The 23,084-nt window shown below is 46.4% G+C and overlaps 1 protein-coding gene across 2 annotated transcripts; it reads left to right on the top strand.

Annotated features, from left to right (window-relative positions):
• The first annotated feature begins 150 nt into the window (after positions 1-150).
• On the top strand, positions 151-22,255 carry Arhgap30 (Rho GTPase activating protein 30). Of its 2 annotated transcripts, none has more exons than XM_063272545.1 (12): positions 151-606; positions 10,340-10,442; positions 13,542-13,686; positions 14,869-14,951; positions 15,107-15,214; positions 16,373-16,500; positions 16,971-17,145; positions 17,224-17,327; positions 17,407-17,484; positions 18,019-18,420; positions 19,512-19,606; positions 19,900-22,255. In XM_063272545.1, exons 1-12 carry the CDS (start codon positions 510-512, stop codon positions 21,493-21,495), a joined length of 3,114 nt encoding a protein of 1,037 aa, XP_063128615.1. In that variant the 5' UTR covers positions 151-509; the 3' UTR covers positions 21,496-22,255. The 2 variants fall into 2 exon arrangements, with proteins under 2 accessions (XP_063128615.1, NP_001102547.1); NM_001109077.1 differs by having other exon boundaries at positions 436-606; positions 19,512-19,807; positions 19,900-21,778.
• The last annotated feature ends 829 nt before the right edge of the window (positions 22,256-23,084 follow it).

Raw genomic sequence — 23,084 nt, forward strand, 5'->3', positions numbered from 1 at the left:
CTCTGTCCCATCCTAGAATTTTGATCTCTAGAAATGTCTGCCACCTGCTCACACCCCAGGCACCCTTACTCCACCCCGGGGTTCTGACATCACCTTCGTCTGTGACCAATGGATGAAGTCCCAGCAATGATGAGGATGTGAATGTCAGCTACCTCCCCCACCCGAGGGCCTGTGGTTGCAAAGATGCTCTAACAGGAAGCGGGTTTGAGGAGCTGCACAGCTTCCTGCTCCCCTCGAGCTGCACAGGACGAGAAGGGCTAGTGCTCAGCTTGGCCACGAGACACAGCTTCATGCCAGGGTTCTGGTAGCTTCCTCTTCCATATCTACTTCCGTGTGGCCCCAGGGGCCCTGAGAGGCAAGCTCTGCTGTCTCTTGCCCAGGCCACCCCCCACCTCCAGTTTGGAGCCCTGCCCCCCTGGGGCTGGGCCAAACCCAACTACTGACTGGGATTCCATGGGGGACTGGTAGGTCAAAGGTCTTGGGGGACAGAGGTCCGGGGGGCTCTGGCCATGAAGTCTCGACAAAAAGGAAAGAAGAAAGGCAGCTCCAAGGAACGGGTGTTTGGGTGTGACCTACGGGAGCATCTACAACAGTCCGGCCAGGAAGGTAAGGAGGCCAACTGGAACCGGGCAGCTGGGTGGCTGTAATGCCATGCAAGCACTTTTCTCCGTTGGGCAGAACCAGCTTTTAAGGAAGGGGCAGTGACCTAGGACCACCATCCATGACACCTAGGCAAAGGCAAGACAGGAAATGTGGCTCAGAGAAGGAGGTAGAAAGGCGCCCTTCTGTAATAGTTAGGGAACAGGTAGCCGAGAAGTTGAGGATGGGGACACCAAGAGAACATGTCGGGAAGAGGATTGGGTGGGGGATGAAATTTGGAAAGTCTGAAGAGGTGGATGAATCAGATGAGAGGATGGAGAGTGGGGGCAGGGTCGGGGGAATGGAGCTCGTATGTTGGAAGGGTGGCTGAAGAGTTAGTTGATGGTCTAGTAAGTGGAGCACAGGTGGGAATGGGCCCAGCAAGTCTGAGGATATAACTTGGGGAGGGAAGAGGGAGGTATCCTAGCTGGAGGACAGCACCAAGAGACAAGGACCTGGCCCTTCTGCACCTTTGCTGGGCCCCAGGAGGGTGGGAGGAGTGAAGCTCTTCTTTAAATTGCTTGCAAAGAAGCCGGTTGGTGGCAAATGGTTGGCTGTAGAGGGCTCGGGGGGGGGGGGGGGGGGGAAGCTGCAGGGAATGCAGGAAAAGTGAACCAGACAGCTTCAGCCCTGGTTTGAAGTTGGGAGTGGAAATTGCAATAAACAGGGGTGTGGACCCTGTCTGGAGTTCCCTCCGCTCCTTCTCCAGTTTACTCTGCAATGGGCCTGGAAGCCAGCAGGCCCAGGTACAACTGCAGGCTCCCCACTGTACTGGGCATGCAGTAGCTATTCAGAACCATAACTCAGTTTGATCTGAAGTTGATCAGAGCCGTCCCGACTACACTGTCCAGCTTGTTTTCAGTCCGCTGAGCAACTTACAAAAAAAAAAAAAAAAAAAAAGGGCACGATTCTGCCCCCCTCCACCCCACCCCACCCCAATCTGTCATTTCCTCTTTGTCCCCTTCTCTGGTTGTGGTGCCTGCAGAGAAGGGAGGGTGGTGGTGGTTCCCAGCTCATTTCCTGCTCTTGGCCCCGCCCTTGTGTCCCCAGACACCTCCTTCCCCTTTTCTCCTCCATCAGAGGGCCCCATCCCTACTGGCCTCCATGAAGGAAAAGCCCAGGCCCTAAGCAATAGTTCAACAACAGCTGAGGTGGACTTTCCTGTGCCTTCTCCTCACGGAGCTTGGCTCCTTTATAACCACCCCACTCAAGATAATTATTCTTTTCCAAAAAAGGGGCGATCGCTCTGCTTATTTAGATATGCTGTGTATGTACTGGGGAGGGGCCCATTAGTTCCTGTGCGGGTGTAGAGGTCAGAGGCAACTTGACCTAGAGGTCAGAGGACAACTTGAGGGGATTGATTTTCTCCTCCTATCATGTGGGTCCCAGGGATCAAACTCAGGTCATCAGGTTTGATAGTAAGCACCTTTACCCACTGAACCATCTCACAGGTCATATTTACTGTTTGTCATGTGTGTGTGTGTGTGTGTGTGTGTGTGTGTGTGTGTGTGTGTGTCTGCATGTACCACGGTGCATGTGTGAAGAGGACACCTTTTGGAAGCTGGTTCTCTCTTTCTACCATGTGGGTCCCAGGGCTTGATGGGAGGTGTCCTTTATCCTCTGAGGTGGATGATGAAAACATTTTTTGAGATATGTTTACTCTTATTTGACATGTGTGCGTGTTGCCCGCATGAATGTCTGTGATGCACACGTGTGATGTGCCCATACAGGATAGGAGAGAATGTCAGATTCTCTTTGGAACTGGAGTTCCAGACAATTGTTAGCTGTCATTGTGGGTGTTGGGAACTGAACCCAGGTCCTCTGAAACAGTAGTCCGTCCCCTTAACTGATGAGCCGTCTAGCCAGCACTAGATAACCATACGGCTTAATTGCGGATGATATTCTTTTGGCTCTGCATTCCGAGTTCAGCCTCCTTATGCTGGTTCTCTCCCCTTTCCTGAGATTTTCAGCATCAACTCTGTCTTAAAACATGAGACCCATAGACAGCCAGACTCTTCTTCTGTGATCCTCTGGTCCACCATTCCCAGCAGGTGAAGGGAATTCTCTCTAGAGATCCAGGGATAATGAAAGGTGGCTGGGCTCCCGATGGCAAGTGAGTCCCAGAGCATGAGAGAGGCACCTGCTGCCCCTCGGCAGAACCTCACCTGAGTCCAAGGTTCCAGAGGTGAATCTTGGCTAGCAGAGCATCACAGAAACCCTCCCCTTTCCATTCCCAGCACAGAGAGGTAGGAAGTATTTAGATGAAGAGGCTGCTTGAGAACAGCTTCTCATTAGCCAAAGACCCAGTAAGTGAATGAAGGCTCGGATGGGGAGATCACCCACTTCTGCTGAATTGATATTCCCAGATATTATCATCTTGGTGTTCTCTACCTTTACCTCCTTGCTCAATCTCAGACCTGTGCCCCAACTCTTTTCCCCTAAATGGGTCTTTTTCTTCCCCTAAGCCCTACTACACATGCTTAGATGCCTTGCTTAGGTTTCTGGTTCACTGTAGGTCCTTCTTCCTTGACTCCGCCCATCTCCTTCTAGTCATTTTGATTCCATTACCCCATCTTGTCTCTAGACTGTATCTCTGACTTAATTTTTCTGATTTATATCTGCAGCTCCACCAGCTCTCTGACCCTGCTATCTCTTAGCCCATTTCCTTTATGGCTCAGGTTCCTTGAGATCTTCCATTTCTGTACAGACCTACTCCAGGGGTTCCAAATCAACTGGGAAGAGTAGGAGAGGGAAGCCTAGTTCAGGTTGACCTAGGTAGGGGCCAAGATGAAAGTGGGCTACTGATGTTTATATATTTATTTTGAGACACAGCAGTGCCGTGCAGCTCTGAGTTCTGGGATTACTAGTGTGCACTAACCAGGCCCAGATAGCAGGCTATTTATGAATCAGCAGGGTAATGTGGTGGCTGAAAGAGTTGATGTAGCATTAGGCATTCAATGGCAGAATGGTAACGTTGACAATGGGGTTGGCCTCATCTCTGCATTCCGTGCAGAGAGGTAGGAACAGGGGAATCCTGGGAAAATGCAAACAAGCTTTGAAGGTATGAACAGTAATCCACAAGCCTGGGGCTGGAGTGAGATGAGGAAAGGTGACAAGGGCCCCAAATTTCAGGAACCACTCAGTCTAGGGACATTGTGCAAATGTCCTAGGTCCCTCATTCTAAGGATGGTGCACACTAACATATGCGCTGCCCTGAACATGAAGCCTTCCTTCAGGGTCTTTTACCCTCCATGGTTCTTTTCTTGGCTTACCCAACTTCTGGTTATGAGCGAAGAGAGAAAGGATCTGAAAACCAGGTCACAGGAAGGAAACTGAAAGCTGCTGGTGGGTCTATATCTTTCGCCCTGCTTTTCTGCAATTCTTTATTCCACGAAAAGCTCGGGATGGCTTCTGAGATCCTACACAATGAACAGCATGAATGACTGAAGAAGCTGGGGTGAAGAGAAAGGAAGAAGGGCAGCAGCCAGAAATGTGTGCCAGATAGCTCTGTGTCGCTGCTAGGGGTGGGCCTTGAACTGCCTAGTAGTTAAAGTCATATGAGACTCACGAGGCTCATATGTGTTCGGGGAACACAGCAAAGGCAGCTTAGAAGAAGCACAGCTGGGGCTGGGGATTTAGCTCAGTGGTAGAGCGCTTACCTAGGAAGCGCAAGGCCCTGGGTTCGGTCCCCAGCTCCGGAAAAAAAAAGAAAAAAAAAAAAGAAGAAGAAGCACAGCTTTCCCTGACAGTGACATGTGGAGGAGTTTCCCTAGTGAGTCCCAATGAACAGGACCCAGTGTTCCATCAAAGGCAATGTCCTTTATCCGGTCTCATCTATGGTTCTGATGTGAGTTCTGAATTCGTTCACTTTATAATCTAACAAACATTCAGTGTTTCACTTCAAAGAGAAATAGGATTCTCTGATGAGATAGCACCTTTTATCAGGAGGCATAGACACAACACACTTATAATAAAGTGTGGTAAGTACATTAGGCTAAGGAGACGGCTCAGCAGTTCAGAGCATTTGCTACTCTTGCAGAGGACCTGGGTTTAGTTCCCAGCACCCACATAGTGTAGCTCCCAACCACCTGTAACTCCAGTTCCATCTTAAACTGACGCCCTCTTCTGGACACTTCGGGTACTGCATGCAGGTGGTATGCATACAAATTAAAAACAGCTTTTAAAAAATATTATAACACTGAGATGAGCAAAGGAGCATGGGAACTGTACTATCGATATATGCAAAGAGTTCAGAGTTCACAGTGGCGGTACACATGTACGCGGAGATTTGAGACTGGTGTTTTGGATCTTCCTCTATCACTCTCCACCATCTTATTTTGGGGAGGATCTCACAGTCAAACCCACAGTTTGCTGATGTTGCTAGTATCACTCTGAGGCATCCCAGTCTCTCCACCATTTACATGGGTTCTGGGGATATAAACTCCAGTCCTCTTGGTTTCCAGGCAGGCCTGGCTCCCTCCCTAGCCCTTGTTTACTTTTTGTGTTTGTTTGTTTTCAGGTGGTCTCATTACATTGTAGGCTGTCCCTGAATTCCTGGGCTCGAGTGATTCTCCTGCCTCAGCCTCCCTAGAGACACGTGCCACTTTGCCCAGCTAGGAGGTGAGGCTTGAGATGTGTTTTCAGGAATAGCTTACCAGGCAATTGGAGGGGAAGGTATTTCCAGACAGGAGAATAAAACAAGTGCCTTAATTTTGTGCTACAGCAGAACCCCTCAAATGGAGAAATTATGAAGAGGTTGATTCGGCTCATGACTACAATGGCTGAGGGGTTCAGAGAGCACATGTTGGCATCCTGGCAAGGAACCCCTCACAATATGATGAGGTGTCTGCATATAGAAGGGCACAGGAGCGTGGAGTGGAATTGCTTATGACAACCCACTCTCTGATCCAGTTGCACAAAGCCCAGCCTACCCCAAAGAGGTAGCACTAGGAGGCTTGGTGGAACAGTTATAATCCCAGAACCTGAAAAGATAGGAGCATCTTGAAAGGCCAACCTGGGGCTGGGGATTTAGCTCAGTGGTAGAGCGCTTACCTAGGAAGCGCAAGGCCCTGGGCTCGGTCCCCAGCTCTGAAAAAAAGAACCAAAAAAAAAAAAAAAAAAAAAAAAAAGGCCAGCCTGAGCCCCCTGACCTAATCATCATTCACTACGTCCCGCCTTCTGAACTGTCTCCCCATCTAGACATCACCACACTGGAAACCAGGCTTCTAGCACAGAAACCTTTGAGAGAAAAGAGCACGTCCAAACCACATCAATGAGGGATGGTACCCAGGCTTGTTTAGGAACTAGCAAAGGGCTGAGTCACGGAATTTGTCAGGACCTAGTTTGTGAAGGTCTTATATCCTAGGCTGAGGAGCTCCTATTTTATTTTTCATTCTGTGTACTCCTAGTTTAAGATAAGCAATGGGGCCTGGTGGCAGTGCTGGCGCACTCCTTTAATTCCAGGACTTGGGAGGCAGAGGCAAGTGATTCTCCAAGTTCAAAGACTACAGCATGAGTTCTAAGACAGCCAGGGTTACACAGAGAAACCCTGTGTGGAAACAGACAAATAAATGAAGAAATAAAACAAACAAACAAACAAACAAACCCCCAAACGGGGTTGGGGATTTAGCTCAGTGGTAGAGCGCTTGCCTAGCAAGCACAAGGCCCTGGGTTCGGTCCCCAGCTCCGGAAAAAAAAGAAAAAAAAAAATACCAAAAACCCACAACTAACCAATCAAACAAACACAAAACAAAATAAAATAATACAAAACAAACAAAAAACCCAAACAAACAAAGGAACAAAACAAATGCGAAGATAAGCAGTGGATGGAGTCAGCTGGGTGCTGACGTAGGCAAGGATTCCAAGGGCGGAAAGAACCTCATTGTACAGTTCTGTGTTAGGTTGCACTCATAGCTATCCCTAGGTGGGATTCAGTAGTTGTTCCTGAGACTCTATCCCAGCTAATATTATGTCAAGATAACATGAGGAATACCACGTATTATCTTTAAGGAGATTAATCTGGTACCACAGTGGTGGCCCAGGGTCAGACGAGGTCATACAATTTCTTTTGCACTTTTAAAAAGTGTTTACTTATTTTGTGTGTGTATGTGTGGGCGCACATGCGCTGTGGAGGGCAGTGTGGAGCTCAAAGGACAACTGTGGAAGTCAGCTCTCTTCTCTCACACTTGACCACGTGATCAGACGTGGTACTTTCCAGTGTCAAACTGAATAACAGCAAGCTTTCTTACCGGTAAAAATACCTCAAGAGGGGCTGGGGATTTAGCTCAGTGGTAGAGCGCTTACCTAGGAAGCGCAAGGCCCTGGGTTCGGTCCCCAGCTCCGGAAAAAAAAAAAAAAAAAAAAAAAAAAAAAAGAAAAAAAAATACCTCAAGATACCTTCGGCTGGGTTCCATTTCAGTTGGACAAGCAATGCTCATTTTCTCATGAAAGCAAATTGGGGACCAGACTTTTACTTTGACTCCCCTGCTGCAAAAGATTGCTGTCCCCCTTAAAAATTCTGGAGTAATAGCTGATGTCAACAAGAAGTGTCAGTTTCAAAGTTGCAGACCTGTGCTTCCCATGACTCCTGTAATGAAATCCAAATTAGAGGCAATTAGAACACATGCTACTCTTCCAGAGGACCAGGGTTCGGTTCCCAGCACTCCTGTTGGGCAATCTTGTGTGCACAGGCGCTCACACATGCAGAATTAAAAATTTAAAAAGATGAAAGTTGAATATTTTTTTTCTTTTTTTTTTTTCAGAGCTGGGGACCGAACCCAGGGCCTTGCAGTTGCTAGGCAAGCGCTCTACCATTGAGCTAAATCCCCAACCCCCTGTTATACTTTTTGCTTTTCAAAATTATTATCTATTCGGGCAGCTTTTGAGAGTTGGTCCTTGCCTTTCATCTTGTGAGGAGGGTCTCTCTTGTTTCTGCTGCTACACAGTGTACTCCAGGTTAGCTGGCCCACCAACTTACATGTGGCTCCTCTGTCTCTGCCTCCCATCATGCCGTAGGAGCGCTGGGATTATAGATTCAAGCCACTGCATCTGGCTTCTTTATGTGGGTGACCTGCAAAGCCATATCTCCCTGGCCTTGCTTTAAGTGTTGTCTCCCTGGTGTATTCGGAGTTTCTGTGAAGGATAAAAGTCAAATAAGACTGGTTTGGTGGTGGTGGTGGTGGTGATTATGATGATTATGATGATGATGGTGGTGGTGGTGGTGGTGGTGGTGGTAATGATGATGGCGATGACGAGGACAACGACGACGACAACGGTGGTGGTGGTGATGGTGGTGGTGGTGATTATGATGATTATGATGATGATGGTGGTGGTGGTGGTGATTATGATGATTATGATGATGGTGGTGGTGGTGGTGATGGTGGTGGTGGTGATTATGATGATTATGATGATGATGGTGGTGGTGGTGGTGATTATGATGATTATGATGATGGTGGTGGTGGTGGTGGTGGTGATGGTGGTGGTGGTGATTATGATGATTATGATGATGGTGGTGGTGGTGGTGATGGTGGTGGTGGTGATTATGATGATGGTGGTGGTGGTGGTGGTGGTGATGGTGGTGGTGGTGATTATGATGATTATGATGATGGTGGTGGTGGTGGTGGTGGTGATGGTGGTGGTGGTGATTATGATGATTATGATGATGGTGGTGGTGGTGGTGGTGGTGATGGTGGTGGTGGTGATTATGATGATTATGATGGTGGTGGTGGTGGTGGTGATGGTGATTATGATGATTATGATGGTGGTGGTGGTGGTGATGGTGGTGGTGGTGATTATGATGATTATGATGGTGGTGGTGGTGGTGGTGGTGGTGATTATGATGATTATGATGATGATGGTGGTGGTGGTGGTGATTATGATGATTATGATGATTATGATGGTGGTGGTGGTGATGGTGGTGGTGGTGATTATGATGATTATGATGATTATGATGGTGGTGGTGGTGATGGTGGTGGTGGTGATTATGATGATTATGATGGTGGTGGTGGTGATGGTGGTGGTGGTGATTATGATGATTATGATGATGATGGTGGTGGTGGTGATTATGATGATGATGATGGTGGTGGTGGTGGTGATGGTGGTGGTGGTGATTATGATGATTATGATGGTGGTGGTGGTGGTGGTGATGGTGGTGGTGGTGATTATGATGATTATGATGGTGGTGGTGGTGGTGGTGGTGATTATGATGATTATGATGATGATGGTGGTGGTGGTGGTGATGGTGGTGGTGGTGATTATGATGATTATGATGGTGGTGGTGGTGGTGGTGGTGGTTGCTTTTATTGAGACAAGGTCTTTCCATGTAGCCCTGGTTTTCTGGGATCTCACTTTATAGACCAGGCTGGCTTTAAACTCAGAGACCCACCTGCCTCTCTGCCTCTCAAGTCCTGGAATTAAAGGCATTTGCCACCACACCCAGCTTAATTATTTATTTATTTATTTATTTATTTTTTTAAAATATAAGATTTATTCATTTATTATATATAAGTACACTGTAGCTGTCTTCAGATACACCAGAAGAGGGCATCGGATCTCTTTACAGATGGTTGTGAGCCACCATGTGGTTGCTGGGAATTGAACTCAGGACCTCTGGAAGAGCAGTCAGTGCTCTTAACCGCTGAGCCATCTCTCCAGCCCTTTTTTTATTTTATTTTATTTTATTTTTTTTTTCGGAGCTGGGGACCGAACCCAGGGCCTTGCGCTTGCTAGGCAAGCGCTCTACCACTGAGCTAAATCCCCAACCCCTTAATTATTTATTTTTAAGCTAATTTTTATGGTTTTGCTATCTGAATTTACACATAAGCGTTGAATGTATTTAGGGTTAAAATAGAATGCAAGGCTATTGTAGAAAGTGGTTTATTGCTCTACAACTCTAGCCCACCGTTTTCTTTAAACCACAAATAATAAACTGGATATAGGACTGAGTATACCATCACAAAAGGAGGGACTGAAGTAGCTTGGTTTGGCAGAGTGCTTGCCTAGCATGCACAGACCCTAGGTGTGGTTCCCAGTATCACATAAACCAAATATGGGGCATTTGCTTATACCTCAGCTTTCAGGAAGTGGAAGCGGTAGGATCAGGAATTCAGTCACGAGTTAAAGGTCATCCTAGGGTAGGTCAAAGTCTCAGAAACAAACAGCATGCCATGGAGCACACCTGTAATCCCAAGGAGGATCAGAAATTCAAGGTCATCCTCTTCTATGGGTTGAAGGCCAGCCCCAGATCTCTGAAACCTGTCTCAAAAGCAAACAAATGAGTCAGGCAGTGGAGGCTCATTCCTGGGAGGTAGAGGCGGGCTGTTCTCTGTAAGTTTGAGGCAGCCTGGTCTATATAGGGAGTTCTAGGATAGCTTGGGCTACACAGAGAAACCCTGTCTCAGATAAAAAACATTGAGTTTTGAAAAGAGAACCGAGAGGGTTAATATTGAGTAGCAGTCAGTTCCTCCTCAGTACAGGCGTTTATGCTGTACTCCAGGACCAAGGGATAGAAATATTACACAAAGATAGGTTCACCTGTAAGAACCTTTCTAGTGAGGGTTGGGTTTATTTTTTTTTTAATTTATTTAATAAGCTTTACCCTTAATCTTAGTGAAGCCTCTTTTGTGATGCTTCCATTTCTCAGATTCTTTAGCCGAGAAGCTAGAAACATTTTCTTTCTTTTTTCTGCCTTCTATGTCCCCAGTGCCCCAGGTGCTACGGAGCTGTGCAGAGTTTGTGCAAGAGTATGGAGTGGTGGATGGAATCTACCGCCTCTCAGGGGTCTCCTCTAACATCCAGAAGCTCCGGTGAGTCAGAGCAGGCAGACTCTGTGGGCAGGAGGCCAGGGAGCCAAGGTAAAGCTGCTAGAGAGAGCTGGAGGAGGCGTGAGGGGAAGTGGGAGGAAGAGTCTAGATGTTAGGTACTACTCCATGGAGAGGATCTAAAGTCTGGTCAGGTGAAGTGGGGACCCAAGCTCCTCACTCTCCCAACACACATGCACTGTCCATTCTCACATATACACAATCTGCATTTAACACACACACACACACACACACACACACACACACACGATTTGCATACTATAGCATTCACCATTTACAAATCTCTGAGTCGGTCATTGCAGTACATTTATTCACAACACTGCAACCATCACCACGGCACATCCAGAGCATGTCGCCACCCTTCAAAGAAACTCTTTTCTTCGGCACCTATCCCTGGATGACTTCCTGTCTGTATGGATCTGTCTGTCCTGGACGTCTCATACAAACCAATGAAACGATTTGTTTTTCTAAGTCTGCTCTTCACTCTGAGTTCTTTCAAAGTTCACGCACCCCATGGCATGTGCTAGCATTTCACTGCTCTCTATAGATGAATACAATCCCCTGGCAGAGCTACACAGCATTTCTTTAAACTCATTCATCAGTTGATGGTTGTCCAGGTTTCCACCATTTGGTTATTCCAAATGATTGTGCTACAAATATGTGCAAGTTGTTGTGGGCGTAATTTCAGTTATTATGAGTGTACACCTGAGTGGAATTGCTGAGCCATATGGTAACTTCGTACTGAACTTTTAATCGTAACTCCCAGACTGTTTTCCTTAACAGTTGGACCACTTATATCCCAGAACCACTTACATCCCCAGACCACTTATATCCCTGGACCACTTACATCCCCGGACCACTTACATCCCCGGCAGCAATAGATGAAGGTTCCAATTTCTCCACATCCCTGCCAACTTCTGTTACTGTGTCTTTTTGGTTGTAGTTATCATGGTGGGTGTGTCCTTGTGACTTATGTATGTGTCTCCCCAGATGTGGATGAAGCCGAACAGCTTTCACGTACTTCTTCCGAGATATGCCTGTTCAAATTGTATGCTTGCACTTACATTTCAGTTTTTAACTCATTGAGTTGTGACAAGATTGTATGTTCTGAATACTAGACTTTAATCAGGAGTGTGTGAGCAGTATTCTTCCCTCCCCATCTGTGGGTTGTCTTTCCCTCCCCCTTCCCTTCTTCTTCTTCTTCCTCCTTCTCTTCTTTGTGGTAATGGGGATTTTGAACCCAGGGTTCATTTTACTGATAATGTCTTTTGACATATAAATGTTTCTTTTCTTTCTTCTTTCTTGTGTTATAGGTAAAGATGTATTGGTTGTGTGCATTTGTGTGGAGGTCAGAGGTCAATGTTACTTGTCTTTTGAAATCACTCTTCACTTTATTTTTTAAATTCATGTATTTTTTTTTCTTTTTTTCGGAGCTGGGGACTGAACCCAGGGCCTTGCACTTAGCTAGGCAAGCGCTCTACCACTGAGCTAAATCCCCAACCCCAATTCATGTTATTTATTTATTTATTTATTTATTTATTTATTTATTTATTCATTATAAGTACATGGTAGCTGTTTTCAGACACACCAGAAGAGGGCATCAGATCCCATTACAGATGGTTGTGAGCCACCATGTGGTTGCTGGGATTTGAACTCAGGGCTTCTGGAAGAACAGTCAGTGCTCTTAACCTCTGAGCCATCTCTCCAGCCCCCATATTTTTTATATTTATTTATTTATTTTGCTTATGAGTGATCAGTCTTCAGACACACCAGAAGAGAGCATCAGATCTCATTACAGATGGTTGTAAGCCACCATGTGGATGCTGGGAACTGAATTCATGACCTCTGGAAGAACAGTCAGTGCTCTTAACCTCTGAGCCATCTCTCCAGCCCCCATATTTTTATATTTATTTATTTATTTATTTTGCTTATGAGTGATCAGTCTTCAGACACACCAGAAGAGAGCATCAGATCTCATTACAGATGGTTGTAAGCCACCATGTGGATGCTGGGAACTGAATTCATGACCTCTGGAAGAGCAGTCAGTGCTCTTAACCACTGAGCCATCTCTCCAGTCCCCTCTACATTATTGCTATTCTTGTTGTTTGAAGACAGGCTATCTTGCTGAACTTGAAACTTGCAGATTTGGCTAGACAGATTGGCCGGCAAGCTCCTGGGATCCCCAGTATATGTTTCCCCAGTGCTGAGCTTACAGGCTTCTGTTGCTATGCCTGACTTCTTATTTAGGTGCTGGGAATCTGAACTCAGATTCATATGCTTGTGTGGTAAGCGCTTTATCCACTGAGATAGCTCCCTAGCCCCTTGTCTTGGTTTCTCTTTTCTTTTTCTTCAGTCTTACTCAAACTGGCCTAGAACTCCTTCTGCAGCATAAGCTAATCTCAAATTCGAGGAAACCCGTCTTTCTCAGGAGAATCTGTGGTATCGTTTTATCTATTTTTTTTCTTTTGGTTGTTGGTAAGATGGGTATCAGACTGAGCAACTGTTGGCTAATCTAATCAAGACCATGAAGACTTAACATGTTTGTTTTAAGCATTATACCCAGGCTAAGCATAGTGGCACACAGCGTGGATGCCAGCCTTCATGGGGTGGATGGATCTCTGTGAGTCAGAGGTTAGCTTGGTTTATACATTGAGTTCCAGGCCACCCGGAGTTATACAGTGGGATCCTTTCTCAAAAAAGAAAGAAGGAACAAAAGGAAAGGAAAAGGGAAAGATGTTTAGGTACACTCCCGTGTCTACTGATTCCTACATACCCCTTTGTTACTAATCATATATGCCTGGTTGGTCATGCACAGATCCACTTACCTACTTACACCCATTCCTATATTCACATCTACATATCCACTTATGCAATTCCTAATATTTGTTGACATACATAGGAAATATATGTAAATATGCCAGTTTTTAATATATATAATGTATATATATATGTATATGTACCTCCCAACATTCTCCTTTCAAGTCTCACTTATGTTGAACCACGACCTCTATAGCTCCTGCTTCTCCCTACATATCTATCCTCTGTCTCACCTTTACCACTCCTGAGCCCCCTGTACCTCCCCAGGCAGGAGTTTGAGGCTGAGAGGAAGCCAGACCTGCGGCGGGACGTTTACCTCCAGGACATCCACTGTGTCTCCTCCTTGTGCAAGGCCTATTTCAGAGAACTACCAGATCCCCTCCTCACTTACCGGCTCTATGACAAATTTGCTGTGAGTTGAGAGGTGGAAGGGTGGAAGACAGGGTTCAAGGGCAACCACTTCAGTTTTGACATCCCAGATGGGCCCCATGACAGCCACAGTCCTAGTGGAATGGCTATCTTGGAAATGCCATGATGGGTTGAAGCCGGTGATGCAAAAGCCCACTGGGCATGTACCAATACTGTGATGCTCCAACACTAGTGATAGTGAGTGACAGTGAAGTATGACTGGGAAGAACATTGCTCCTCCCCAGATCTACTAGTCCCACTCATCTTCATTTTCTCCCTATTGGTGTATTTCCCGGAAGGCCTGCAGACCACACACAGCACAGTAGTAAAACTTGGGAGATAAAGGGCAGGTTGTCAGAGCCAAGAGGCCTTGGAAAGCACCTAGACCAGAGTTTCCCTACACTTAAGAGAACAAGGAAGCTGTTCACATGGTAAAAACATTTTCAGGAATGTCCTTCCATCAACTGTCTAACAGCTTTGGAGGAGAAGACATACAGCAAAAATGGTATCCTGATTTGAGTAATATTTCTAAAAATAAAGTTCTAGCTACTCGGGGAGTTGAGGCAAGAGGATTTCTGGAAAATAGAGTGTGAGTCCAGGCTGGACAGCATAGCAGAATCTTATCTACTTGCCGAAAGGGTGTGCATTTTATTGAGTGCAACTATGCGGAGACTCTGAATAGCAACTACATCCTGCTCAGTCCATCCAGCCTAGCCTGGAGGGGTCACCTCCCTAGACACCTTTAAACAGCTCTGAAGTCTAGTTCCAGAGCTGTACCAAAGTGGACACTGAGGCTGGGGAATGATAATGAGTAGATCAAGGTCATAAGACAGACTATTAAGTGTAGACGTAAGATCTAGCAGTCATTTTTGGTCCTAGGATTTCCTCCTGGGCAGAATTCTGGGGCTCAAACCATGTCTTGGGCATGCAAGGCCAGCACTGTAGCATGAAGCTAATTCCTTGCCCTTGTTTTCTAGCTTCTGCATCTACCGCTAGAGTGTTGGGCCATAGGCATGCACTATCATACTCAGGCAGAGGTGTTTTACTATTTTATGATGCCTTGAAGATCTAGGTGAGGCCATTGTGGAATATAGCACAGATCGTCCCTAAGAGTTTGACTTGGAGCTCTGAGAACAGGGTCAAGTCTGAGTCAATGGCTCCTACTTACACCTTTGTTCCCAATTAGGAGGCAGTGGCTGTGCAGCTAGAGCCAGAACGCTTGGTCAAGATCCTAGAAGTACTTCAAGAACTCCCTGTCCCAAACTACAGGTGTGTGAGGCTCCACCTCCTGCACTCCAGAGATGTCCCCTCACCCTACCTATGGCCCAAGCCTTGCCTGTCCTTCCCAGCTTTCAAGTCTCAGCCTAAACCCTGCTCAGAGTATATTTTAGATAATCTCTTCCTTCCTTCCTTCCTTCCTTCAGGACGCTGGAGTTCCTTATGCGCCACTTGGTCCACATGGCCTCATTTAGTGCCCAAACCAACATGCATGCCCGCAATTTGGCGATTGTGTGGGCCCCCAACCTGCTGAGGTAGGTGCATATCTAAGCAGTGTGAAGCTTCTGGGAGGCTTACCTTGCTGTAGCAAGATGTACACAGATGGATGTGGTTGTGTGGGCGCACTGGAGAAGGGGTTGGACATCTCATAAACCCAGAAGACAGGAAAGTTCAGCAGTAGCCAAGTAGTATAAAGTTCACCAACTTGGGACTTCTCTGAGACAAAGTGAAGTTCTTAAGAGCAAGACCTCTGTTTCCTTACACTGTGTTGTGGAGTTCAGGAACTAGAATGTTGGTCTTTGTCAACCATTTGTTGAGCAAACATCCTTGCAATCTATTCAAGAACTGTCCTTGGGTTGGGGATTTAGCTCAGCGGTAGAGCGCTTGCCTAGCAGGCACAAGGCCCTGGGTTCGATCCCCAGCTCCGGGAAAAAAAAAAAAAAAGAGGAGTTGTTTGGGACTTATCTTGGGCTGGAGAGATGGCTCAGTGGTTAAGAACACCCGACTGTTCTTCCAGAGGTCATGAGTTCAATTCCCAGCAACTACATGGTGGCTCACAACCATCTGTAAAGAGATCCGATGCCCTCTTCTGGTGTATCTGAAGACAGCTACAGTGTACTTATATATAATAAATAAAATAAATCTTTAAAAAAAAAAAAAAAAAAGAACTGTCCTGTACATCAGTTCAGCACAAAGCATTATTAATTATACCAATTGTCATAGCCTGCCTTTTGTGCTACAGTGCAAAAAGTGTGAAAGGAAAGTAGATATTACTTGAGGGTGTTTAAGATGGCTTTCCTGGGAGACTTGACATTTCAGCTTGAATCATACATATGGCTTATGAGGTAGAACTGGAGGTAAGGACAAGGAAAGGAGAGCAGGAGAGATTAGAGTATTTCAGAGGCTGGACATTTTGTAACATACTTTAACACTATCACTTAGGAAACAGAGGCAGGTGGATCTTTGTGAGTTCAAGGCTAGCCACAGTAATATAATGAGATCATGTCATATATTCATATATTTATGTATGTATGTAATACACAGCACATATGTGTATATATACATGCATATTCATATTATACATATGCATATATGTACATACATGTTTACACACACACACATATGTTTCAGGAAGACTTTAGATAGGAAAAGTGTTTTGAGACATGAGAGGGACCAACTCCACATCTTCACAGGTCTAAGGACATAGAAGCCTCGGGCTTCAATGGGACAGCAGCATTCATGGAGGTTCGTGTGCAGTCCATTGTTGTGGAGTTCATCCTCACCCATGTGGACCAGCTCTTTAGGGGTGATTCCCTCTCTGGTTAGTATCCTTTCTGCCCATTACATATCACCACTGTCTGCCAGGGGAATCATGTGATAGAGAGCTTTAGTTGTTTTGTGACCTTTTAATTAAGACCGAGTGTAGAGAGCCTCAAAGTCATTTGATTCAGATCTCTCATTTTGTGGGTAGGAAGAACGTGTCTCTCACAGAGAGAAGTAGGTGATAGTTATATACAGAGAACCCCGGAGAGATATTAATACAGCTAGGGTTTGAGCAGGCTCTTTCTACTGTCATTGTAGCATACAGTTTGGCCTCTGCATTACCACTTGGGATCTCCTGGTCCCTTTTGTTCATGAGAACACCCTTCTGAAATGGATACAGAGGGTCTATCTCCAAGAGCCTCTGAATATACCTTTAGCTTGGTAGATAGTGAGGTAGGGATGGACTGGGGACTTGAGGTTCCTTTCTTGGCTCTGTTTTTGACTGACCAATTCTTTTCGTTTTCCTAGCTGGTGTAGATTTGGAGAGTGGATGGAAATCACTTCCAGGGGCCCGGGCCTCAGGCAGCGCTGAGGACCTCATGCCCACACCTCTTTCCTACCACTTGCCTAGCATCTTGCAGGCTGGGGATGGACCGCCACAGATCCGACCGTACCATACTATCATTGAGATTGCAGAACACAAGTAAGGTCTCCTACCTGGGACTCCTTCCCTTGACTGGTCTTCAGGTTGCACTCCTAATCGTATCTCCATTATCTGCAGGAGAAAGGGGTCATTGAAGGTCAGGAAATGGCGCTCTATCTTCAATTTGGGTCGCTCTGGACACGAGACAAAACGTAAACTTCCATTGAGGACTGAGGACAGGGGTAAGTCTGGGATGGTGGGGGAAGAGGACTCTGCTGAATGTGTTCAAAGTCCTGGTGCTATGTACATCCATATTTTCAGAAGAAAAATCCAGTAAGGGGACACTGCGACCTGCTAAGAGCATGGACTCACTGAGTGCTGCTGCTGGAGTCAGTGACGGTGAGTATGGGTCTTAGTGGCTGTGTGTGTGTGTGTGTGTGTGTGTGTGTGTGTGTGTGTGTGTGCGCGCGCCGTGACAACAGCAGCAAAGGCCTATGGGTTTCTAAGTGTAGCCAACTATGCCCAGTAATTTAAAAAAAAAATCAAGTTCCTATTAATATACCAGTCGTGGAGATAGATGCCAAGTTTTATGGTGATGAAACTATTGTCTAATCTCTGAGTTATTCATGAGTATTTGTATGTGGAGACTCTGGGTATGTGTATGTAGGGGAGTGTAAACACACGCATGCATGTGTGTGGTAGTGGTAGCTGGTGACCATATTTACAGAGAGGAAGAAGATCCGTCAGGCATGTGTGACCTTTGCTCTGCTGACTGGGTGGATAAGTTGCAGTAGTGGCTAAGGGAGCTGGGTCTGGTACCTTCCACTTATTCTGCCTCTAGAATCTAAGAAAACAGAGCAGATGAAGTCTTGCATGAGCTGTCAAGACCCTTTGAGGCTGAGGCTAATGACTGCCCGACCTTCTCTTCTACAGAGCCAGAGGGGCTGGTGGGCTCCAGCAGTTCTCAGCCAAGCTCACTGATGATTGAGAGCTTGGAGAATAGTTCTATGGATGCAGCAGAAGGTGAACAGGAGCCCGAAGCAGAGGCACTGGGTAGTGCAAATTCTGAGCCAGGAACTCCACAAGCTGGGCGGTCGGCTGTTCGGGCCTTAGGTAGCAGTCGAGCCGAGCGTTGTGCTGGTGTCCACATCTCAGACCCCTACAACGTCAACCTCCCTCTGCACATAACCTCTATCCTCAGTGTACCTCCAAACATCATCTCTAACGTCTCCTTGGTCAGGCTCACCCGTGGCCTTGAGTGCCCTGCTCTACAAGCCCGGCCAAGCCCTGCTTCAGGTCCTGGCCCAGGCCCAGGCCTTGGCCCTGGCCCCCCAGGTGAGAACTTGGAGATTGCCTAGGGCTGGGAAGGGGTCTAAAAATTTAGATTAAAGTTCTGGACTGAGGATGTAGGCTTGGGAGGTCAGAGACTTCAGCTCTTAGGCTTTTTGTTGTGTGATATTGCCTGCCTAGATTTGGAGTTTGGGAACCCATATCATATTATCATGTTATATAAAGTCCTCAGAGTGGAATCTCTGCCAGGCTTCAATCCACTGATTTATCCCAAGAATAGGGCTGTGTGCCAGACACATGAAGGAGTTTGGTAAACATGAGTAAGTCAAGAGCTGATGTTAAGAGTCACTGCAGGGGTTGGGGATTTAGCTCAGTGGTAGAGCGCTTACCTAGGAAGCGCAAGGCCCTGGGTTCGGTCCCCAGCTCCGGAAAAAAAGAACCAAAAAAAAAAAAAAAAAGAGTCACTGCAAAGCTGGGCGGTGGTGGCACAGGCTTTTAGTCTCAGCACTTGGAGGGCAGAGGCAAGCGGATCTCTGAGTTTGAGGCCAGCCTGGTCTACAGAGTGAGTTCCAGGACAGCCAGGATTCTAAGAGCTAGCCAACATTTATTTATCAACATGTACTGAGCATAGGGGAACATTGGCTCACTTCATTCTTTCATAGTATGAAGATATGAGTACTGTTATTCTCACATTACAACAGTGGAGCCCGAGAGTCATCTCAAACAGTTTACTACTACTGAGTCAGGTAGGAAGAAGCAAAGCTAGAATCTGACCCATGCTCCCATTCCTCATCCCATGGGGTCTCTGATGAGAAACGCTGAGGTTGGATAGGGCAGACATAAGTGGGACAATTAAGTACACGGAAGTTCAGGTTTTGTCTGTACCACATATTAGCTGTGTGACCTCGGACACATTGCTTTGAGCTTCGGTTTTATTACATACAATACAAGGATAAGGATCGAAGGATGTGCTCCGTTGGTAGGATGCTTGCCTGGGATGCACAAAGCACAAGGTGTGATCTCCAGCAGCACAGAAACCTGGTATGAAGGCTTACATCTGTAATCCAACACTTAGGAGATGGGGATGGGAACAATGGAAGAGTTCTTGATTCCTGGAACCATCTTTCTCTCAACAGATGAGAAATCAGAGGCAAGATCAGTCCCAGGCCCCCTGGATGACTTGAGCCCTATGGACATGGCTCCTGCCCTGGAGGACTCCTTGTCCCAGGAGGTGCAGGATTCCTTCTCCTTCCTAGAGGATTTGAGCAGCTCAGAGCCTGAGTGGGTGGGGGTGGAGGATAGGGAGGTGGCCAAGGCAGAAGCCGCAGAAGCAACAGGAGCAGCAGGAGCAGCAGGAGCAGCAGCTTTCTCCCTTGGGGAGGATGACCCTGGGATGGGCTACCTGGAGGAGCTCCTGAGAGTTGGGCCTCAGGTAAGGAGGAGATACGTTGGGTCTAAGAGTAGTGTATAGCCCAGAAAGTGGATAGAGCTACCTGGTCCTTAGCCACAATCTTATGCCTACAGGTGGAAGAGTTCTCTGTGGAGCCACCCCTGGATGATCTGTCTCTGGATGATGCACAATATGTCCTGGCTCCTAACTGCTGTTCCCTTGATTCTGCTAGTCCTGACGTAGAAGAGGACTATGGGGAAGAAGTCTTCTTGAGTGCCTATGATGATCTGAGTCCCCTTCTGGGGCCTAAACCCATCAACTGGGAAGGTGTAGGGAGTCTGGAGGAAGAGACAGCAAGGTGTGGGAAACAATCTCCAACACAGGCTGAAGAAGAACAGGCATGCTGGGAAACTGGGCAGGACACAGAGGCTGAGCCCCAAAGCACATCAGATAACAGGGAAGAAGCCGAGTCAGCTCCAGAGACTGAGATTGAGGCTGGAAAGCCTGATGAGAAAGGAGGGGAGGCTGAAAGAAGCCAAGAGGTGATGGGTAGTTTGGAAGAAGGGAATGGGGAAGAGCTAGAGGCCAAGGAAGAAAATTCCAAAGGTCAAGAGGCTGAAAGTATAGAGGAGATCAAGGATATGGGCAAAACAAGAGAACAGGGTAGAGATGAGGAGAGAGAGATCGAGAGAAAAGGAGGAGCCGAGAAAGGAGAGGACACCCCAGTAGAATCTGAGCTGGATCCAGAGCATATGCCCCAGGAATACCTGGTTCCTGAGGAGAGCTGGGTTGTTATTCATAAACATGAGGCTGAGAAAGGCAGAGAGGGTGATATCAGACTGAGGAGGAAGAGTGACCATAAGTCAAGAGAAGACCAAGGACACGGTGAAGACAGTAGAAGTCCAGAAGAAGGTGATAATGGGAAGGAAGTGGATAACAGCAAGGAACAAAAAAGCATAGATGTAGAAACTGAAGGCATGAGAGGTGTTGGTGTCCACTTAGAAGAGGGGGGCCTCTCTGAAGGGCCAGGTGTCGAGTTACTGAGGGTTGCCAGCACAGAAGAAATCAATGAAACCTCTGAAATGGAACAAGCCCCCGTACAGCCATCTGAAATGGAAGGGATGGAGGCTGAGGGACAGCTCAACCCTGAGACATGTGACATGTATTCTTGTCCCTGTGGGTCAACTGGTGGTGTGGGCATGCGTCTGGCTTCCACCCTAGTTCAGGTCCGACAGGTCCGTTCTGTTCCTGTAGTGCCCCCCAAACCACAGTTTGCCAAGATGCCCAGTGCAATGTGTAGCAAGATCCACATAGCACCAGCAAACCCATGTCCAAGGCCTGGTAGGCTTGATGGGACTCCTGGAGAAAAATGGAGTTCTCGAGCTTCCTGGAGGAATGGAGGTAGTCTTTCTTTTGATGCTGCTGTGGCCCTGGCCCGGGAACGCCAGAGGACCGAAGCTCAGGGAGTTCGGCGGACCCAGACCTGTACTGGAGGTGGGGATTATAGCCTCAATTCCAGAACCTCTCCTTGTAGCATGATCCCTGCCCATTCTTCCCGGCCCTTTAGCTGTCTGGAGCTCCCACCTGATGCCATAGAAGGGTCTGAGCCCAGGAGTCGGTTTAGTCTGCCCCCTAGAGAGCTTCACCCTGCTGTACCTCTTGTGGTCCCTCAGCGCCAGACATATGCATTTGAAACACAGACCAATCATGGGAAAGATGAAAGGGTGTGATGAAGACTGGACAAGAAGGACCAAGAAATCATCACCAATCTCTGGAGTACTTGCCTAACTATCTTTGATGCCTTAGCAGCTGTGATGTCTAATTCCATAGGCTTGGGTCCTCCAGTTACTTGTTTTGACCTTAGGAGGCACTGCCTTGGTGGGTGTACTTGAGTTTGTGTTAGACACAAAAAGCACTTATGTCTTAGCAGAGTCTTAAGGAATATAAAAGATCTTGTTTCCATGGAACTGTGTTATTAGCCAAAACATAGGGAAGGTAGAAGCTTACGGTTTTTATTCTAAATTTAATACAGAGGGGGAATTCCAGACAAACTCCCGCCCTCTTCTAAGACTGTGAACTTCTGTTCACAGAAGTCTAGGGTAGATGTGGGAGATATAGGACCAGATATAGAATAGCTCACCCCTGTTTTGTTCCCAGATTTTTGTCCATCTCCTGACCCTCTTTAGTTTCAGAGTAGGAGAAACATATATCCAAGAAGTTCTTTAAAGTCCTCAGTGTTTGCTGAAGAGAATGGATGACATCTCTGCCTTCAATTGTTTTACAGAAGAGGTCCTATACAGATCTCACTGATGTTTCTTTTCCCCATTAGAATAACCTCCATTAGAATAACCTCCTCCCATTTTAGGAAAAGAAAATTTTGTCACTTTGGCCCTACCACTGTCTCTACTCAAGCTGGGACTACAGGTCCCATTTAGCAATGGTGGCTGTTTGATAATAAAAGCTGATTTTTTTTTTTTTTTTACTTTTAAATTGTGTATGTACTTACTTTTATTAAAGTTTTGGGTGAAAGGGATCACATTTGTTGCCAAAATGTACATATCTCGTTTTTTCTTATTTAGATATTCTTCCTCAGTTGTCATGGAAACCTGTGGCTAGAAAGTAGAACTGGGTTCACGGTGGTCAAGAAATGGGGAAGAGAAAACTGTATTTACATAATGTTCAACTAATGCCAGGAATTGGGCTAGATTTGTATGCTTAAAAACTCTTGAATTTATTCAATCCACTAATTTGGTGAAGGTGAATTGGCATTCGAATTTTACAGGGACATTGAGGAGATTAAGTTGTAACTAAGTAAAAATGCTTATCAAAGATCTCAGAGTCAAGAAATGGCCGTTTCTAGGTGTGGTGGCATGTCTTTAATCCTAGCAGTTAGGGGTTGGGGGGAGATCTCGTGTATTGAGTCCAGCATGATTTATGTAGGACAGGCAGTTCAGGACTATGTAAAGAGACCTTATCTCAAAGAAAAAAACAAAGAAACAAAAGAAAAAAAAAAAACAAAAAACAAAAGGGTGTCAGTTCAGGGTCCGAATGACTTCAGAATCTGAATTCTACCTATTACACTTCACTATTCCAAAATCATTCTGGGTGTTTTCACTATTCCAAAATCATTCTGGGTATACACCCAGGAAAATGGTAATCAAAATAGTCACACAAATGAGGTAAACTGGAAGCTATAAGATCTTCAGAGTATTGTTGACGCTAATACAAAGGAATATACTCAGATCCACGTACGCCCAGAAATGTCCCAAACTCCACTTGGAAACCCCTCAAAATGATGCCCTGATCCAAGATGGCGTCC

The sequence above is a fragment of the Rattus norvegicus genome, chromosome 13, assembly GCF_036323735.1.
Source record: "Rattus norvegicus strain BN/NHsdMcwi chromosome 13, GRCr8, whole genome shotgun sequence".
Taxonomy (NCBI): domain Eukaryota; kingdom Metazoa; phylum Chordata; class Mammalia; order Rodentia; family Muridae; genus Rattus; species Rattus norvegicus.